We start from the raw sequence: 18078 nt of genomic DNA on the forward strand, positions 1-18078 counted from the left end.
TCACCCATTCCCCTCCAACACCCGCCCTCCTCCCCCCTTCCACCACCCCTAGTTCGTTTCCCCGAGTTAGGAGTCTTTATGTTCTGTCTCCCTTCCTGATATTTCCCAACATTTCTTCTCTTTGGGAGAATGTAATTTTAAATATGTAGGTAAGGTTGCTCTAAATTTTTGCAACATTTTACCATCTAAAACAGGAACCTATTTTCAATTATTCTAACAATATTTATATTCCTTATAGCTTAAATTAAATTTAACATCACTATTAAGAATATGTGGTCTGCATTAATATTTAATCATTTACTTTTCTTGCATTTTCTTTTTTTATGCTTCATCAATAGTTTATAAATTTGCCTAAAAAAAAAAAAAAAAAACTGGATTCCCACTAAAGGAACTCCAAATAGCTAGTATCCTCTACAACATCCCTGCAAGGAAGGCTGGACATATGAGCCTCAACAAAGTTACCTGGTTTCTAAGGACACTGTGGAAACCCACAAGAGTGTTTTTTTTTCTAGCTTCCATAATTCTTTTATTAAATTTTTGACAAGTTGCAAGAGTAATAAGCTTTTCGTACACATCCACGAGTTTAAACGGAAGTTGACACTGAATTTTCCAACTGTATAATTAATTACTAGTAGCTCATTTGGACTTAGTTATAAGAAATGTCCTATAATTTGACAGGCTATGCTATTCTATACAAAGGATATAAAAATATGACAGAGGGCCCTCTCCCCACATGAACATCCCTGTGCCCAGGGTTAGGCACCCTCTGGACTCCCAGGTACAGAGGGCTCCTATGTGAGCCTCTGGGACAGAGGAACTTTTCAGTTCTCCCCTACTGTCACCACTGGGGCCCCTGCCTATATATAATACCCTTCACTGGAAAAAGTCTTCTTTTTAAAAGTGTTTTCCATTTTAGTCATTGATCCTACTAAGATATTCCTGAACTATCTTATAAGGGGATAAGTACAGTCCCTGATTTCAGATTATAAAATTGAGGTTCAGAAAGACTTAAAGGACTGCCCCCAAAGTCCAACAGCTTTTTGGTGGTAGATCATGGAGAAGTAACTCCTGAGCCCTGACTCAGAGGCTTGATGTCCTTTCACTAGAAAACCATTCACAGAAAACCATCACGCAGAATAATCACTTAAGACCCAGAGGCAAAAAAATTAAAAAAATAAAATAATAGGGACGCCTAGGTGGCTCAGCGTTTAAGCATCTGCCTTCCACCCAGGGCGTGATCCTGGAGTCCTGGGATCAAGTCCCACATTGGGCTCCCTGCATGGAGCCTGCTTCTTCCTCTGCCTATGTCACTGCCTCTCTCTCTCTCTCTCTCTGTATGTATCTCTCATGAATAAATAAATAAAATCTTTTAAAGAATTATTAAATTAAATTAAATTAAATTAATAAAAAAAGAGCTGTATGAAAATCAGCCGCAGGGGCTGTCCCTTCCTCAAGAGATTCCTAAAATACTTCTGGGGCAGACTGCACCCTGAGGACTAGAAGTTTCATCACCTACCTTCCTCTTTCTTGCTCAGGGTGCTCTTGCTCATATAGCCCAGAAGCTGTCTTACCTCGATTCTGTGTTGTCTGAACCTCCTCCCCCAGCACATCCTCCTCTCCTCCATAGGTACGGATGGGTGAGCGGGCATAGGAATGCTTCTGGATCAGGCTCTCCACACTTTCCCTAGGTCAGAGAATGACACATTCTAAATTAACTAAAATGTACTTGGAGATGCAGATGGGCCTGAAAGATAAATTACTAGTCAGTAAAACCATTTTCTCAGCCCGAAGAGCCCCACACTTCAGGAAAAGATGACTTTCAAAACATATACATTTCTGCCACCGTAGACTCCTTGGAAACGTGACCTCAGGCATGCAAATACAAGCAAACATAACTGGATAGGATAGGGACAATCCCTGGAAACCCTGCAACGTGGAGGACAAAGTGGTGAACAAGGAGCTATGGAGCAGACTATAGAATGTAGAGTTTAATGATTTGAAAAAATGACTGAATGAATGTCCTGAGAAGCTACAATGATTCTTCTGACTTCATCGGCTAACGAACATAAAACAAATACTTGACTGATACAAACTACACTTACTCAACATCAGATGAAATGTTGGCCAGAAGTTCAGAATATCATTAGTCATAAAAAGACTCCATGGTCACTAGTAAACCTAGCAAGTGCTCAGAGCATATGACAATAGGAGTAGTTTGGATAATGTACACTTTGAGATTCCTGTTGCTTTAAGACTGAAAATTATAGAAAACCTGTGTTGAATGAAGAACAAATCAAACACCAAATTTCACATTGAGGGGACAAGGAGAGCAAATAAAATGTCATCATAACTTTTCAAAATGTAATTGTCAACATTTCACATAAATATACAAACTTTACTGCCCAAAAAATACTAACATAGTGAATTTGGCATTCTAGAGAACTCGTATACTCACAGAAATGAAAGCATTTTGTCATATTATGCAGCTTGCAAATGAGGAGTTAAGGGTAAGCCTAGAAGAAAAATTAATTGTAGCAACTATTCAAGCTACATCTCCCTCTGTTCCCAAAACGTTTTAAAATAAGCATACAGTACCAACTTCATGTAGGCAAAAGGATTGGGATCTTTATCTAAAAGATTAACATACAGCTGTCTTAAAAAGTGAAACCATTCCAAAACAAAACAAAACAAAACAAAACAAAACAAAACAAAACAAAACAAAAAGTGAAACCATTCCATATTTGATATGGAACGAACTTTAAGAAGTGAAAAAAAGTTAAGTACAGAAGATATATACACAAATAGTATGCTTCCATTTGTGAATTTAAAACAAAGAATATGTATGTTTGTATATGCATAATATTTCTGGAATGTTCCAGTTTCAGAACAGAAAACTGCCTAGAATAGGTCATCTCTGTATGATGGAACCAGGGACTTGAGGAGCTGGAATAATGATTTCCCACTTTGTCTTGACTCTCACAGATGTCCCAAATCCACATGAGTCACCCGCGGCTCTTAAAAAAGAAAAGCTAAATTGAGTTATAATTAATATACAATAAGTGGTACATATTTGAAGTGTACAGTTTGAGCTTCTGTGACCAGAGACACCACCCCCACAGGGAAGATAACACACCTAACGCTGACCAAAGTTACCTCGTGCTTCCTGGCCTCCGTCTCAACAAGTTTTAACAAGGAAACCACTAAAATGATTTCTGTTCCTACAGATTAGTTTGCATTTTCTTAAACTGTATAAAAGTGAAATCATATCTTAGGTTTTCTTTTTTTTTTTTATGTTTTCTTTTTTAATCTGGCTTCTTTCTACTCCACATAATTACCTTGAGCTCTATCATGTTGAATATATATCAATAGTTGTAGCATTCTGTTGTGCGAACTATAGGATATACTGTCATTTACCTATTCACGTGTTGATCAATATTTGCCTAGTTTCTCTTACACAGGAAGCTGCTACCCATATTCATGTATACTTTTTTTTTAATGGACATATGCTTTTACATCTCTTGTTTTCTTTGCAGAAAGGTCTTTAGTAAAAAAAAAAAAAAAAAAAGGTCTTTAGTTACAAATTCAAAACTATCAGGTTGCCTGTTTTTTCTTTTATAAGTTTTGGTATTTTGTGTCTTCAAGGGATTTGTCCATTTCATCTAAATTGCTGAAATGATAAACTGAAGTGTTCATCATATTACTTTATTAGCCTTACTCTCAGTATCTGTACAATCTGCAGTGGCATTTCTCTCCCCTCATTCCTGGCAGTGGTAATTGGTAATTTCTATCTTCTTCCTTTTTTTTCCTAATCAGTTTGGCTAGAGGACTGTCAATCTTATTAAGCGTCTTTGCTTTTGGTCCTACAGATTTTCTCTATTGTCTTCCTGTTTTCTAGTCCACTTATTTTTATTCTGATATTTATTATTCCTTCCTCTCACTTACTTTGAGTTCAGTTTGCTCTTCTTTCCTAGTTTCTTGAGATGAAGATGAAGTCACTGATTTGAAATCTTTGTTCATTTCTAAAATAAGAATGTAGGGGCACCTGGATGGCTCAGTCTGTTTAGCGACTCTTGATTTCAGCTCAGCTCATGATCGAGGGATAGAGTCCTGCGTTGGATTCCACACTTAGTGTGGAGTCTGCTTAAGATTCTTTCTCTCCCTCTCCCCCTCCTCCTGCTTACTCTTGTTCTCTCTCAAATAAAGAAATAAATCTTTAAAAAATAATAATAAAATAAAAACAAAGTGGGAAAAAAATTAAAAATAAAAAAAATAAAAACAAAGTGGGAATGTAGCCTAGCAGCATCCTATAGGTCTTTATGGGCTCTTTTTTCATTTTCATTCAGTTCAAGATATTTTCTAATTTCCTTTTTGATATCTCCCATGACCCTTGGGTTATTTAGACATATGTTATTTAGTTTTCAAAATGTTTGGGAGTTTTCCAGTTATCCTCCTATTACTGCTTTCTAATATAATTCCACTGTGGTCAGAGAACATACTTTGTATGACTTGAATGCCTTTAAATTTACTGAGACCTGTTTTTTGGCACAGGGTATGGTCTTAGTAAATGTTTTGTGTGCACTTGAAAAGAAAGTATATTCTGCTGATGTAGGACAGAGCATTTTATAAATGTCAATTGGGTCAAGTTGGTTTACAGAGTTGCTCAAATCTTCTAGATCTTTACTCATTTTTCTGTCTACTTGTTCTATCATTTTGAGAGAGGGACAGTGAAATTTTCAACTATAATTGTTTCTTTTTCTTTTCCTTTTTAAAGATTTTATTTATTTATTTGTGAGAAACAGAGAGAGAGGAGAGACATAGACAGGGAGAAGCAAGGTGCCTAATGTAGGACTCGATCCCAGGACCCCAGGATCATGACCTGACCCAAAGGCAGACATTCAACCACTGAGCCAGCCCGGTGCCCTAATTGTTTCTTTTACTATTTCTCCTTACAGTTCTGTCAGTTTTGCTTCATGTACTGTACTTTGAAGGTCTATTAGGTGCATAAATATGTCGGATTGAATGTTCTCCTGATGAATTAAACCCTATACAGGCATATATCAAAGATACTGTGGATTTAGTTCCACAATAATGTAAATATTGCAATAAAGCAAGTCAAATGCATTTTTTTTTGTTCCTGGTGCATATAAGTTATGTTCACACTACACTGTAGTCTATTAAGTGTACAATAAATAGGGCAGCTTGGGTGGCTCAGCGGTTTAGCGCCACCTACAGCCCAGAGCGTGGTCCTGGAGACCCAGGATTGAGTCCCAAGTCAGGCTCCCTGCATGGAGCCTGCTTCTCCCTCTGCCTGTGTCTCTGCCCCCCTCTCTCTCTCCTCTCTGTGTATTCTCATGAACAAATAAATAAAATCTTTTTTTAAAAAGTATACAATAAATAGTATTATATCTAAAGAAAACAATGTGTATGCCTTAATTTAAAAATATTTCATTGTTAAAGGGGCACCTGGGTGGCTCAGTGGTTGAGCATCTGCCTTTGGCTCAGATCATGATTCCGAGGTCCTGGGATCGAGCCCCACATGGGACTCCCTGCTCAGCAGGGAGCCTGCTTCTCCCTCTCCCTGATGTTCCCCCCATTCATGCTTTCTCTCTCAAATAAACATTTTAAAAATTGATTAATTAAAAATACAGTATCCACAAATGACAATAAAGTGATGTGCAATAAAATGTGGCATGCCTCTATCAGTATGAAATGATCTACTTTATCCATGGCAAATTCTTTGCTCTGAAATCTGTGATATTAAGGTAGTTACCCCAGTTTTTCTTTTGACTAGTGTTAATATGGTATATTTTTTTTCATGGCCTCACTTTGAACTTGGCTTTATATTTAGTGCATTTCTTATAAGGCAGTTTATATTGTGCTTTTTAATCCAAACTGACAATCTCTCCTTTTTGATTGGGGATCTTAGGGCATTTCTATTTAAAGTGACTAATAATACGGCTAGGTTGAATTTTCTGTTTGCTTCTTACCTTTCATTTGCTATTTTACCTTTTTCCCATTTTTTGCCTTCTTTTAGGTTTATTATTTCATTTTTATCTCCTTTGTTGGTTGGTTTATTAGCTATAACTGACTTTTGTTATTTTAGTGGTTGATTTAGTATTATAGTAAATATTCTTAGCTTACTACAATCTACTAGGCAAATGATATGATATGACTTCAGGTATACTCTAAGACTTATAAGAATATATTTCCATTTCTCCCTGCCATCCTTTGTGCCATCCTTGTCAAACATTTTACTTTTACATAAATCCTACATTACATTGTTATTTTTAATTTGTTTGAATAATTATGTTTTAAAAGATGTAAATAATACGAAAAAAATCTGATCTATTTATCCTTGGAATTTAGGATTTATTTATCCTAAATTATTTATTTATCCTTGGAATTACCATTCCCACTGCTCTTCTTTCCTTGGTATAGATCCAGATCGACATCTAATCTTCCTTCCACCTGAAGGACTCCCTTTAACATATCTGTAGTACAGTCTGCTGAAGGTGAATTCTTTCAGCTTTCATATATCTGAAAAATGTCATTTTACTTTTTAAAAAAAATGTCTATCTGGGTTGATAGACATGCTTTCTTTCTGTACTTCAAAAATGGTGCTTCACTGTTTCATTTACTCTCTTTTTTTTCCCCCCATTTACCTTGTTTCTGACCAGAAATCTGCTGTCATCCTTTTGTTCCTTTTATGGGAACTTCTTGGTTGCTTTCAATATTTTCTCTTCTTCATACTTTTGAGCAATGTGATTATGATGTGCCTTGGTGTTATTTCTTCAAGCTTCTTTAGCTTGAGTTTTTTTGGGCCTCTTTGGGTTGTATGTTTTCAGTTGTCATTAAATGTAGAAAGATTTTGGCCATTATTACTTAAATATAATTCTTACCCCACCTCCTACACTTCCCAACTACTTTTCAGGGACTCCAATTACATATATATTAGACTGCTTAAAGTTTTCCCACAACTCACTGATACTCTTCATTTTAAAAATTTCTCTTTGCTCTCTGTGTTTAATTTTGGATAGTTTCTATTGTGTGTCTTCAAGTTTAGCAGTCTTTTCACCTGCAATGTCTACTCTGCTATTAAGCCCTTCCAGTGTATCTTTCATTTTAAACATTGTAGTTTTCATCTTTAGAATTTTGATTTGAATCTTTTGGACATCTTCCATGTGTCTGTTTAATTTTCTGAATATATAACATAGATATGATAAGTTAATGTCCTTGTCTGGTAATTGTAATATTCGTTATCAGTTTTATTTTCAGTTGATAAATGTATCACATTATTGGTCATATTATCCTACTTCTTTGTACTTCTGATAATTTTTTATTAGATGCCAGACTGTGAATTTTATATCTTGGGTGCTGGAAGGTTTTATATTCCTAAAATATTCTTGAGCTTTGTTCTGGGATATAGTTAAGTTACTTGGAAATAACTTGATCCTTTTGGGTCTTGCTTTCAAGATATCTGAGGGAAGACTGGAACAATGTTTAGTCTAGGATTAATTTCTCCTTACTACTGAAGCAAAAACCTTCTGAGATTTCTATCAAATGCCCTGCAAATCACAAGGTTTTCCAGTCCATCTGTTAGATGTCAGAACAGGCACTGTTCCCACTCCTGTTTAAATACTAGGCACTGTTTTCTCTAATGTTTTCAGGTGTTTTCTCTCCCCAGGTTCTGGTAGTTTCCCTGGATGCATATGCTAATCAGATTTCTGCTGAACAGTCAAGAGGGATCCCCTAAAAGAGTTCTCCTATCCTGTAGTCTGTCCTGTGGATTCTGTTTTAGTCTTATCAGACTCCCAGCTCTGATTGCTAAACTCAGGAGATCTGCCAAACTCTACCCGTATTCTCTATCCTTGTGCCAAGGCTTAGATACACTCTCAGACTACATGGTGGCACCATCATAGGGCTCACCATATTTGATTACCATCCCATGGGGATTATTGTCTTCTGTTGCCTAATGTCCAATATCATAAAAGAGATGTTTTGTGTTTTTCATGTGTTTTTTAATTATTCAAGGCAGTAGAGTATACTTGGTTCTTGCTACTTTACCTTTACCTGAAGCAAAGTCCCTCCTGGGGATCTTCTAAACATTTGAAAATAGAGGCCACACCAAGAGACCAAGGAAACCACAATCTCTGGGGGTGATACACAGGCTTCAGTAATCATTAAAGCTCCCCCAAGTGATTCCAATGGGCATGCAAGTTTAGGAAAAGAGGAGAAATATATGATGAATGTTCTTCACCATATACTCTCCTGTACCATTTGAACTTTAGACATATGTATTATTTATTCAAAATTAATTAGAAATTATAAAAATGTCATGAAAATAATATCCTACCAATGAACAAAAAGAACTGCTGAACTAACACCAATATTTGGTAAATTTCTTATAATGAATTGATAAAAAACTGTCAATATCATGCTGATTTTTTATATAGTAAATGTATTGGAAGTAGAATGGTATATTGGAAAAATCATGGCCTTCAAAGTCATTTATCAAATGGATGAATGTATGGATGAGTAGATGGACCACCCAGAACCATTTTCACATTTAGTTTTGTTGCTTCCTTAATATCTCTTCATCTATAAATTGAGGAGCATAATACCAGCCTCACAGGGTCATTAATTCATCCAAAAAATATTTATTGAGTACCTATTATGAACAAGGCACTATACTAGGAATTGTAAGTATAATAATAAGTAAAACACAAAAATCCTCGTCCAACAGGGGAGGAGGCTAGAGGGGAGAGAGAGAGAGAGAGAGAGATTGAAAAAAATGAAAAATATGATGCATATTAGATAATGATAATAGTGCTGTGAAAAAAACAAAAATATAGCAGGGACTAATGATAAGAACTGTAACTGTGAGGATTAACTATGATAAAGCATTTGAACTGGCCAAAACAGTGTCCGGCACATAGGAGGTACTTAGTAACCTATAAAACTGTATCTAAAACAGATAAACATATTTTATTCTCTTAGATTATATTTGTCTCCAATTTATTCTACCCATCTGAATACCTAATTCAGAATAATGAGATCCAAGCAAGAGGATTTTACTTGGTGATAGAATACTAAAGACAGCAGAGAACTTGACTACAGTGTTATTTACAGTTTTACTATAAAATTATATCTGGGCAGCCCTGGTGGCTCAATGGTTTAGCGCCGCCTTCAGCCCAGGGTGTGATCCTGGAGTCCCAGGATCAAGTCCCACATCGGGCTCCCTGCATGAAGCCTGGTCTCCCTCTGCCTGTGTCTCTGCCTCTCTCTCTCTCTCTCTCTCTCTCTCTGTGTGTGTGTGTGTGTGTGTGTGTGTCTCATGAATAAATAAAATCTTTAAAAATAAAATAAAATTATATCATAAAAGATAAAATATTAAGATTAAGTCAAGTCCATATCACTTGTTTAAAAGTGTAACCTATTCTTAAAAATCTCTTGAACAGACTTGTTGAATCCTCTGCGTTAGATTTGTTGAAATGAAAATAGTTTATCATTTACTAAGAAGCATCAGTAAATATATTAAATGGAGAAATTAATGGAAAGGATAATTCAGCATAACATGGATGCTAATTAATCAATTTGCCCACTGCCCTGTATTTTAACCTTTATATGCCCACATTCTGGTAACGTTGGACTCCCACAGCCTTAACATCAGATGTCACTAACACAAGGACTTAATTCACTACAGTATTAGAGAGCAACTGTCTTTGGGTAACTCAGATTATTAGGATAACAGTCAAGTAAGCTTAGCAACCCTTACTAAAATAAAAACTATAACATAGGGCAGCCCCGGTAGTGCAGCGGTTTAGCGCTGCCTGCAGCCTGGGGTGTGATCCTGGAGGCCCCGAGATCGAGTCCCGCATTGGGCTCCCTGCATGGAGCCTGCTTCTCCCTCTGCCTGTGTCTCTGCCCCTCTCTCTCTCTCTGTGTCTCTATGACTAAATAAATAAAAATCTTTAAAAAAAAAAAAACTATAACATACATTCAAGCTGATGTCCTTTTAGTCTGAGCTTGTGTCATACTGTTAAAATTTAAAATAAATTTAGGTGGTTATTTTCACATGAGAAAGGAACTTGCTTCAATTACCCTAGGAATCATTTTCTTTTTGTATAATTATAAAGGAATGGTCATCAATGAGCCCATTATGGATGGTCTATTTCTGAGGTATATTCCTCTTCCCATCCTATGCACATAAACTACTCAATCCAAACATTTAAATTCAAAAACAAAATGTAGCATTTGCCTCTCTAAAAGTACTCTTATATAAAATCACTTAAACATCTTTCACATACACACCCAGATAAATCATTTCCCAAATAACATAATGAGTCACTGGCTTATGGAATATCTTGTTTTTCTATAAGAAATACATTATATCCATTTTGTCCTTGGTAGATCACTGGTATCATTACTTATTCTCGTCTCTAGGAGAGAGAAAAAAAGGATTTTATCGAAGTGATTTACTTGTGTCAGGCCTGGAAGTGAACTGAAAGCAATGGCAGTTCTTATATAAAGGATGGCATAATCAAATTATTGCCTTTTAAGTGATTGAAAACAGTGGTGCAATATCAGGGCCATCTCTTTGAAGATGCTGCGAAGAGTAGACAGCCCACATTGTTTACTTTGTGTCTGATCCCTGTTTCTAGCAGAAGGAAAAGTGCAAAGAATTTGTTTAGCCTAGAAGCCCTATTGCAAGGACTTCTAAAATATTGTACCCTGAAAAATAAGGGATGACTCACCTAATGGGTTAAGTGATTTAGGTATCACAAGCCATGACAGTGTCTTGTGATGCTCAATTCTCTCATATCCTATAGCAAGAGACTGTAGCTTTTTAGTAGGCTTCTTTTGGATTTAGTAGATCAATAAAATGGGTGCCGTTACTTAAGTACCATTAATGGCCTTTCTAAATATCTAACACTAAATTATTTTTCTAGGCAAAAGAGTACATTATTACCTTAGGTATCTTTAAAGGATTTCTTTTGAATACTATGTAAATCAAGAATTATTCTTATTCCAAGAATAATATACATGCGAGAGACACTATCATAGCCAGAAGGTGGGCAAGATAAAGGGTAGCTACAGTAATTACATTGATCTTGCTAAAATATTCACACCTGTTTGAAGTGACTTTCAAACTCTAGATAAGCAAAACCAACACACTCTATCAGTATTGGAACTGACTGCCCATCATCTCTGAAACTAGTGCAAATCTCTCAGCATGCAGAATGCAAAACCTTCCTTCTTCCCTCACTTTTTCCTTTGTATCACCACTGTACTTAATATATGCCTCTTGTATTGTACTTAGATTGATCACAATCATGTGTTTGCATGACTGTCTCTACTACTATACTGTTGACCTATGAACAAGGAGAGAATACTACTTAATCTAGGCAGTGGTTCTCAAACTTTAGTGTGTGTTATGGACTGAATGTCTATGTCTCCCACAAAATGTACATATTGACATTTTAACTCCCAATGTGATGGAATTAGGAGGTGGGGTAGACAATTAGGTCTTGAAGGGTAGAACCCAAATAAATGGGATTAGCACCCTTATAAGAAGAGACAGGAGAGCTTGCTTTAGCTTTTTGCTTTTCAGCCATGTGAGGACACACTGAGAAGGTGCCCACTATGAACCGGGAAGCAGGCCCTTATCAAACATTGAATCTGCCAGCTTCCAGAACCGTAAGAAATAAAGGTCAAATGGTTAAGCCACTCAGTCTGTGGCATTACTGTTATAGCAGCCCAAACAGACTAAGAAAGTGTGCATCTGAATTACCTGGAGGACTTGTCAAACACTAAGACTGTTGAGCCCCACCCTTGAGTTTCTGATTCAGTAGGCCTGAGGTATGGCCTGAGAATGTGATTTCCTGTGTGTTTCCAGGCAATGCTGCTGACACAGAGACCACATGTGGAGAATCACTGCCCTAGTGTCATGGTTACAAGTATGTTTGCTGGCACTTGCTTAGCTTGAATCCTAGCTCTGCCACTTGCTAGTTGTATGCTTGTGGGCAAATTACTTCACTCTGCCAGGCCTAAGTTTCCTCATCTGTAAAATGAGAATATTAATATTCTCATTAATTAATGATTAATATGGTTTATCTCTTACGGTTATTATTAAGATTCAGTGAATTAACACATAGAGAGAGCTTATATTGGTACCTGGGATATAATAAGCATTCACCAAATGTTTCTTGATAAAATTAAATGCTTGCTGTTATTATTCAGTATCAAGATCATGGTTCCTAAAGCTAGTTACAGAATCATGACCATTTTAGATGAAATTAGGACTTCCAGTCACTATAACTTGCTTCATTTAAACCATCCTACACTATACATATTGGGGAAAAAATTAAATATTATTTCAATTTACATTCTACCTTTCTCTCCTAAATACAGGCCTGGAAAAAAAACTGTTTAGGGATAAAATGTCAAACCCATTAGAACCAATTCTAATTTATAAGAAAAAAATTATTTAAAGTTGTTCCTGCTCATCAATTTGTTCAAGTTTACATCATTTTCCTGAGCTTTTGTAAATAACTCCTTGTCACAATATTTTCCCAAAGATTTATGCAGATAATGTTATAAATTACTAGAAGACAATACATCAATATGTGTAGCTTCCACAAAGTACTTAATAAATGAAAAGTTTAGATAATACAATTTGAGATGTATTATAAATCATTAATTTTAATTTGAGAACTAAAATACATAATACAATCCATTTTGGAAAAGCAAAATAACTCTAATTTTTTTAAAAGCTTTTAGACTTCAGTTTATTATTTATTTCACTTAATCCTACTGGTTTTTCCTTTCAGTGGTAACATATATTTCTGGTTTTCTATTATCACTAGCAACTTAAATAAGTAAACTGTATCACTGGGGGAAAAACCTGGTATGTTTAGTTTCTAAGTCTTACAGAAGACTAGAAGAAAGTTCTCAAGCAAGGCACAGATCACTTAGCCTCTAAATAAACTTTAGTAAACTGTGAGGTAGGGAACAAACGTCCTTCACACACAGATAGAACGACATAAGCAGAAAAAAATGGAGGACAATTCACAAGTATAAGCCAATTGTGAAGAACTTTGCTGCTACTCTAACTACCAGACACTTACCGGTTTAACACCACTTTGTAAAATAAATGCTTCCTCTTATAAGCTATGGATAAATGAGTTAACATTTTTAGTACAGAAACACAGCTTGCTAGTTAAAGGAATATTATGGCTACTGTAATTCTGTTAAAAGCCATCCCTTCCTTTAGGAGAGTGTTGTCCACAGATTATTTTACTGTATTCAACTAATAGATTATATTTAAAAGCAGACTTTAATCCAGTTACCAAACAAAATTGCTTTCCTTTTATGCATGCAGGCTCTTATACTAAGTCTCTTCATTGGAGATGATTTTTAAAAATGCTTCTTTCCTGGGATCCCTGGGTGGCGCAGTGGTTTAGCGCCTGTCTTTGGCCCAGGGCGCGATCCTGGAGACCTGGGATCGAATCGGGCTCCCGGTGCATGGAGCCTGCTTCTCCCTATGCCTATGTCTCTGTCTCTCGTGAATAAATAAATAAAATCTTTAAAAAAAAAAATGCTTCTTTCCTAAGAAGCTGTGTGATCGGATTCCTTATCTGTATCTGGGTTTTGATTTCTTCTATAAAATGAGGGTGTGGGGATGTCTGGGTGGCTCAGCACCTGAGCGTCTGCCTTTGATCAGGGCGTGATCCCAGGGTCCTGGGATCAAGCCCCACACTGGGCTCCCTGCAGGGAGCCTGCTTCTCCCTCTGCCTATGTCTCTGCCTCTCTCTCTGTGTTCTCTTATGAATAAATAAAATCTTAATAAAATTAAAATAAAATAAAATAAAATAAAATAAAATAAATAAAATAAAATGAAGGTATGGTAGGCAATTGGTGGGCTGGATTATATCATGTCTAAGATTCATATGGTGCTAATGATTTATGAATCCTTAAACAAATAAAAAGGAAAAATTAAAAAATGCTATTTTGGAAAAAGTCCAATACTAGTTGTAAAGAACCCTGGGTTCTCAGCTGCATAACTTCTACTAACTGTGTCACCTGAGCAAATCACTTGTAGCCTCTAGGCCCTCACTGCTTCATTGGTATGATGATAGATACATTGGATGGCTCCCCCAAGTCATTCCAGCCTCAAAATACATGCTTCCTAGAAAGCTTGGCATCAGTGGGTTTTTTTTTGGGAAAATTAACCACAAAATGTCAGGGCACATTAAGTATGCACAGTATCATTTAAAATATTTTTCTTAAAAAAAATAAAATATTTTATTATGTTTTAATCTGTACTTAAATAACTATATACCAATAATTTAAAAAATAATTTTCATTTATACAAGATTAGAGTATCATATGTTGCTCAATAATCTGCAGAAAATTCCATTTTTAGCTCTTTGATTCCTGTCTCCTCATTCTGAGCAACTTCACATTCCTTAGGTATGTCACTCCAAGCAGAGGTGATACAGAGGTCTTCTGTCCTCCCCTACTGCAGAAGCCCTGTCCTGCTCTGTGGCTCCTGTCAAAGAAAGTGGGTCCCAGGGGAACACTGTGGGTCACTGGGAGCAGGGGCAGATGCAAAGGGCACAGACTGTCATTATTAGCTTTTGCCATTTGCTATCTTTAGCACATGTATTTTCAAGTAGCCTGCCTCTCATATAGTCACTGCCTTTAATATCCAAGGAAGGTTTTTCAGTTTGGTTTGGTTTTAGCAGATTTCACTGAAATTATATTTCAGTTTTACTTCATTACAGACACTGCAGAATCTACTTTGTAAGAGTCTCTGTGACACTCAAGTATCACTGTAGTCATGAAAGATTAAGGGAATTAGCAAACTTTAGGAGCCATAACTATTTCTCTATTCACTTGGGTGAAATGTAATCTACTTATTTTTTTCAGCTTGTATAGTCCTCTCCTCCCAATATGTATACTTCTCTCTTTGCTTAAATCTATTCTGCTGGTTTTTCTCCAAAGATAGGATATAAGAGTAATATGAGAACTTATGTTGTTAGCTAACTGGGTAAGAACTATTAAGTGTGACTAAACACCTCATGAAATGTGTGATGTCAGGAGCCCTGAAAGTCTGGGTTTTCTTTTTCCAAAGCTAGCCCAAATGCTTAGAAAAAAGCCCACACATCAGCAGGTATCCTGAGAAGGGGAAGTGAAGTTGGAGAGGAAAGATGAACTAAGTGCACAAAAGTATACTGCAGAAGCCTCGCTGCAGACCAAACCTCAAGAAAAAGATAACTATTATGTCCAAAATTCAAAGGCAGAGGAGGATTTTTAAAGAAATACCTCTACTATCAGATATCTAGAGAGTGTATTGAGCATGCCATCCATTCCATTCTACCATGAAGTCCATGACAATGGTGCAAGTGCCAGGTGTCTAGAGAGGACCCATGACATAGAAAAAGGAAATCCACATAATCCTCACATTTCACTTCACCCATAAGTTTCTACCCCTCTGCCTCTAAAGTTATCACTGGAGGTTTTGACAATTCAAAAATGATTTCACTGGGAAGCTTAGTGTAGGGAGAGTCTTGGATTTTACTCCAAGGACTGAGTATAAGGAAGCTTGAGGTACAAAGGGTAATGAGCAAATGAGTAACATTTTAGAGGCCACCTTCTTTGTATCCCTCAACAATACTCACGAGTGAAGTAAACAGGGACATAACAAGTCCAGGTAATCTTCTGGGAACTGGGGATTCCCCCTCTGTCCTTTGAACAAGGACAAGAAGAACAAAGGAAAAAGAAAGAAATCTTTTGACCATTCCAGAAAAAAAGATTAAGTCACTTAAATGGGAAAGAATATTAGATTGTCATCCGAGTGTGACAGCCACACTTTATATCAGGAGACAATAACAACATAGTTAAGATATGGCAGGAAAGAAGGAAAGAAAATGTGAGGCAAGGATTATCAATCAAGTCAAACTGACTTTTACAAAGAAAAGCCACAAACTGTCATAGTCATGCAAAAGGCAAGGAATAATGCCCCATGTTTCTTGAGACATCTAGTAGAAAATGAGCTTCAGACAACCAAAGTGAGGAGACAGATGACATAAGTTGCATCAGTGGGTATTAAATCTATATTTACTTTAAGAACTAAGATTAAACCATAGTGATAAGAAAGAGTATGTGTGTGATGAGTTTATACTCTGACAAGGTAAATCAAACACAATTCTTAAGAGTGGGAGGAGGATGGGTTAGTGGGAGGAGGGAAGATGGTTAGAACAAGATTGTCGAGTATCTGTATTTAGTAACTGAGATTATAAGGTTATGACTTCAAATGCTTAAAATGCTTAAAAGCAAGGAAAGTGAGAGGATGAAAAAAAAGAAGTTATTAATTAATTTCAATTCTGCTTGTAGGAGGGAACTCCTACAAGAAAGAAAATCAGAAAAGGGAACTAGGAGTTTTAAAAAGATATTACTGTAAAGGAAAAGAGAGTAAGAGTACAAACCTTGCTAGATACCAAAAAATGATAGTATTCAAAAAAAAAAAAAAAAAGGTTGCTAATAAGATAGACTACACAGTAAGAGATTTACATAAAAGACTTATTCATCTATTTAAATAATAAATAAAACAATTAAATAAAACAATTTCAAATTATAATCTGTATATTACATATATATTTTATACTTATGTGGTATATACTTGTCATGTGAAAAAAATAAGGTAGAAAATGTGTAGGGCTTCAGCTACAGTGCTAACATGACCCTACAAGCATGCCTCAACCGCCACTATGAAGACAAGAAGAATACGGCGTTAGTAAAGATCAGATCTTGCCAGCTTTGTCAACAAGCTCAAAATGAAATTCTGAGTTTCTTCATTTTAACCCAGAAAGAGGAAGAATCATCCTATGGACGTAAAATTGCTGGGTAGGAGTTCTCCTTGCTGTCAGTATCTCCATGGCCACTTGAAGCTCTATGCCAGGAATCAGCAAACTGTTTCTAAAAAGGCCAGACAGTAAAAGTTCAAAGTTTCACATGCTTTATGGTCTCTGTGGGATACACTTCGCACTGTCACTGTAGCACATGAAAGCAGTCACTTGTAACACATGTTACATGTTTTTTTTTTGTAATTCAAGAAATTTATTATCTATTATTTCTGACCAGGGAAGTGGTTCAGATAAGGGCATATTGGGTGGACAATGCTTCCTGGGCTTCAGATTCTTTCCACTTTTCCTAAAGTCCGTTGCAGCAGTTGCTGAGGCAGGGAGGACAAATTTCAGACTTAAGGAGAGATCACAAAAAATGTGACTGTCCTCCAATAAAATGTTACTTAGAGACAATAAAATTTAGTTTCATATTATTTTTGCATGTCACAAAGAATTATCTTTTAACCATTTAAAAATGTAAAAGACCATTTTTACATGGTGGACTCTACCAAACAGATGGCAGACAGCAGTTTGCCAACCCCTGCTCTAAGCTATTTACCTGATTAGACGTAGGCCTCGCACACCTTACTGCCTCAGAAACTCCACAAGCAAGCAAAAAGTTGTGCGAGAACCAAACACTCCTGTTCAGCCCTGTAAGTCATTATGAAAGGTCTAGAAATTATCCATACACTAGGAACCTCTTTAGCAAAGTCGCCAAAACATTTGCTGTTCCAAGGCTTGATGCAGGTAAAACTTCTATCAATTCCCATAATATTAGATTCGAACGTTCCTGAAGTTTCCTTCCTCATCTAAATGAAGAGAGTGGCTTTGAGCTCTGAGCAAAAAGACCTGATTCCTACTGGGCTCCTGTCCAAATTTCAAGTGTCTGAAAGTTTTATTCGATGCCAGGGGATCTTATACTTATTTTATAGAGCCTTTTGGTACGAATCCTGAATGAATAAGGTGAGATAAGCCTATGTATTTAATTCTCTGCCTCAGTGACATGACTGAGAAAACGAGAGGAACTCAGAAAATCATGTAGAAAGCCAACTGCATGCTTACAACAGGAGAAGAGAGGAGTGAGGAAAGCATCAAGCAGTGTGCCGGTCAGCACTGCACACGGGGAAAGCCAGCTGGGGAGGAAACAAATGAAAAGGCCTCTGGCCCAGCT

The 18078-nt window shown here is 36.5% G+C and overlaps 1 protein-coding gene across 1 annotated transcript in view; it reads right to left on the reverse strand.

Moving 5' to 3' along the window:
* The window catches only part of TBX20 (T-box transcription factor 20), a 55729-nt gene that overhangs the window by 5710 nt on the left and 31941 nt on the right, over window positions 1–18078 (reverse strand). The window contains exon 7 of the mRNA XM_026019137.2: window positions 1572–1684. Coding sequence (XP_025874922.1) covers window positions 1572–1684 — 113 coding nt within the window. The remainder of the gene's footprint in view (window positions 1–1571; window positions 1685–18078) is intronic.

Source organism: Vulpes vulpes, chromosome 7 (assembly GCF_048418805.1).
Source record: "Vulpes vulpes isolate BD-2025 chromosome 7, VulVul3, whole genome shotgun sequence".
Lineage (NCBI taxonomy): Eukaryota > Metazoa > Chordata > Mammalia > Carnivora > Canidae > Vulpes > Vulpes vulpes.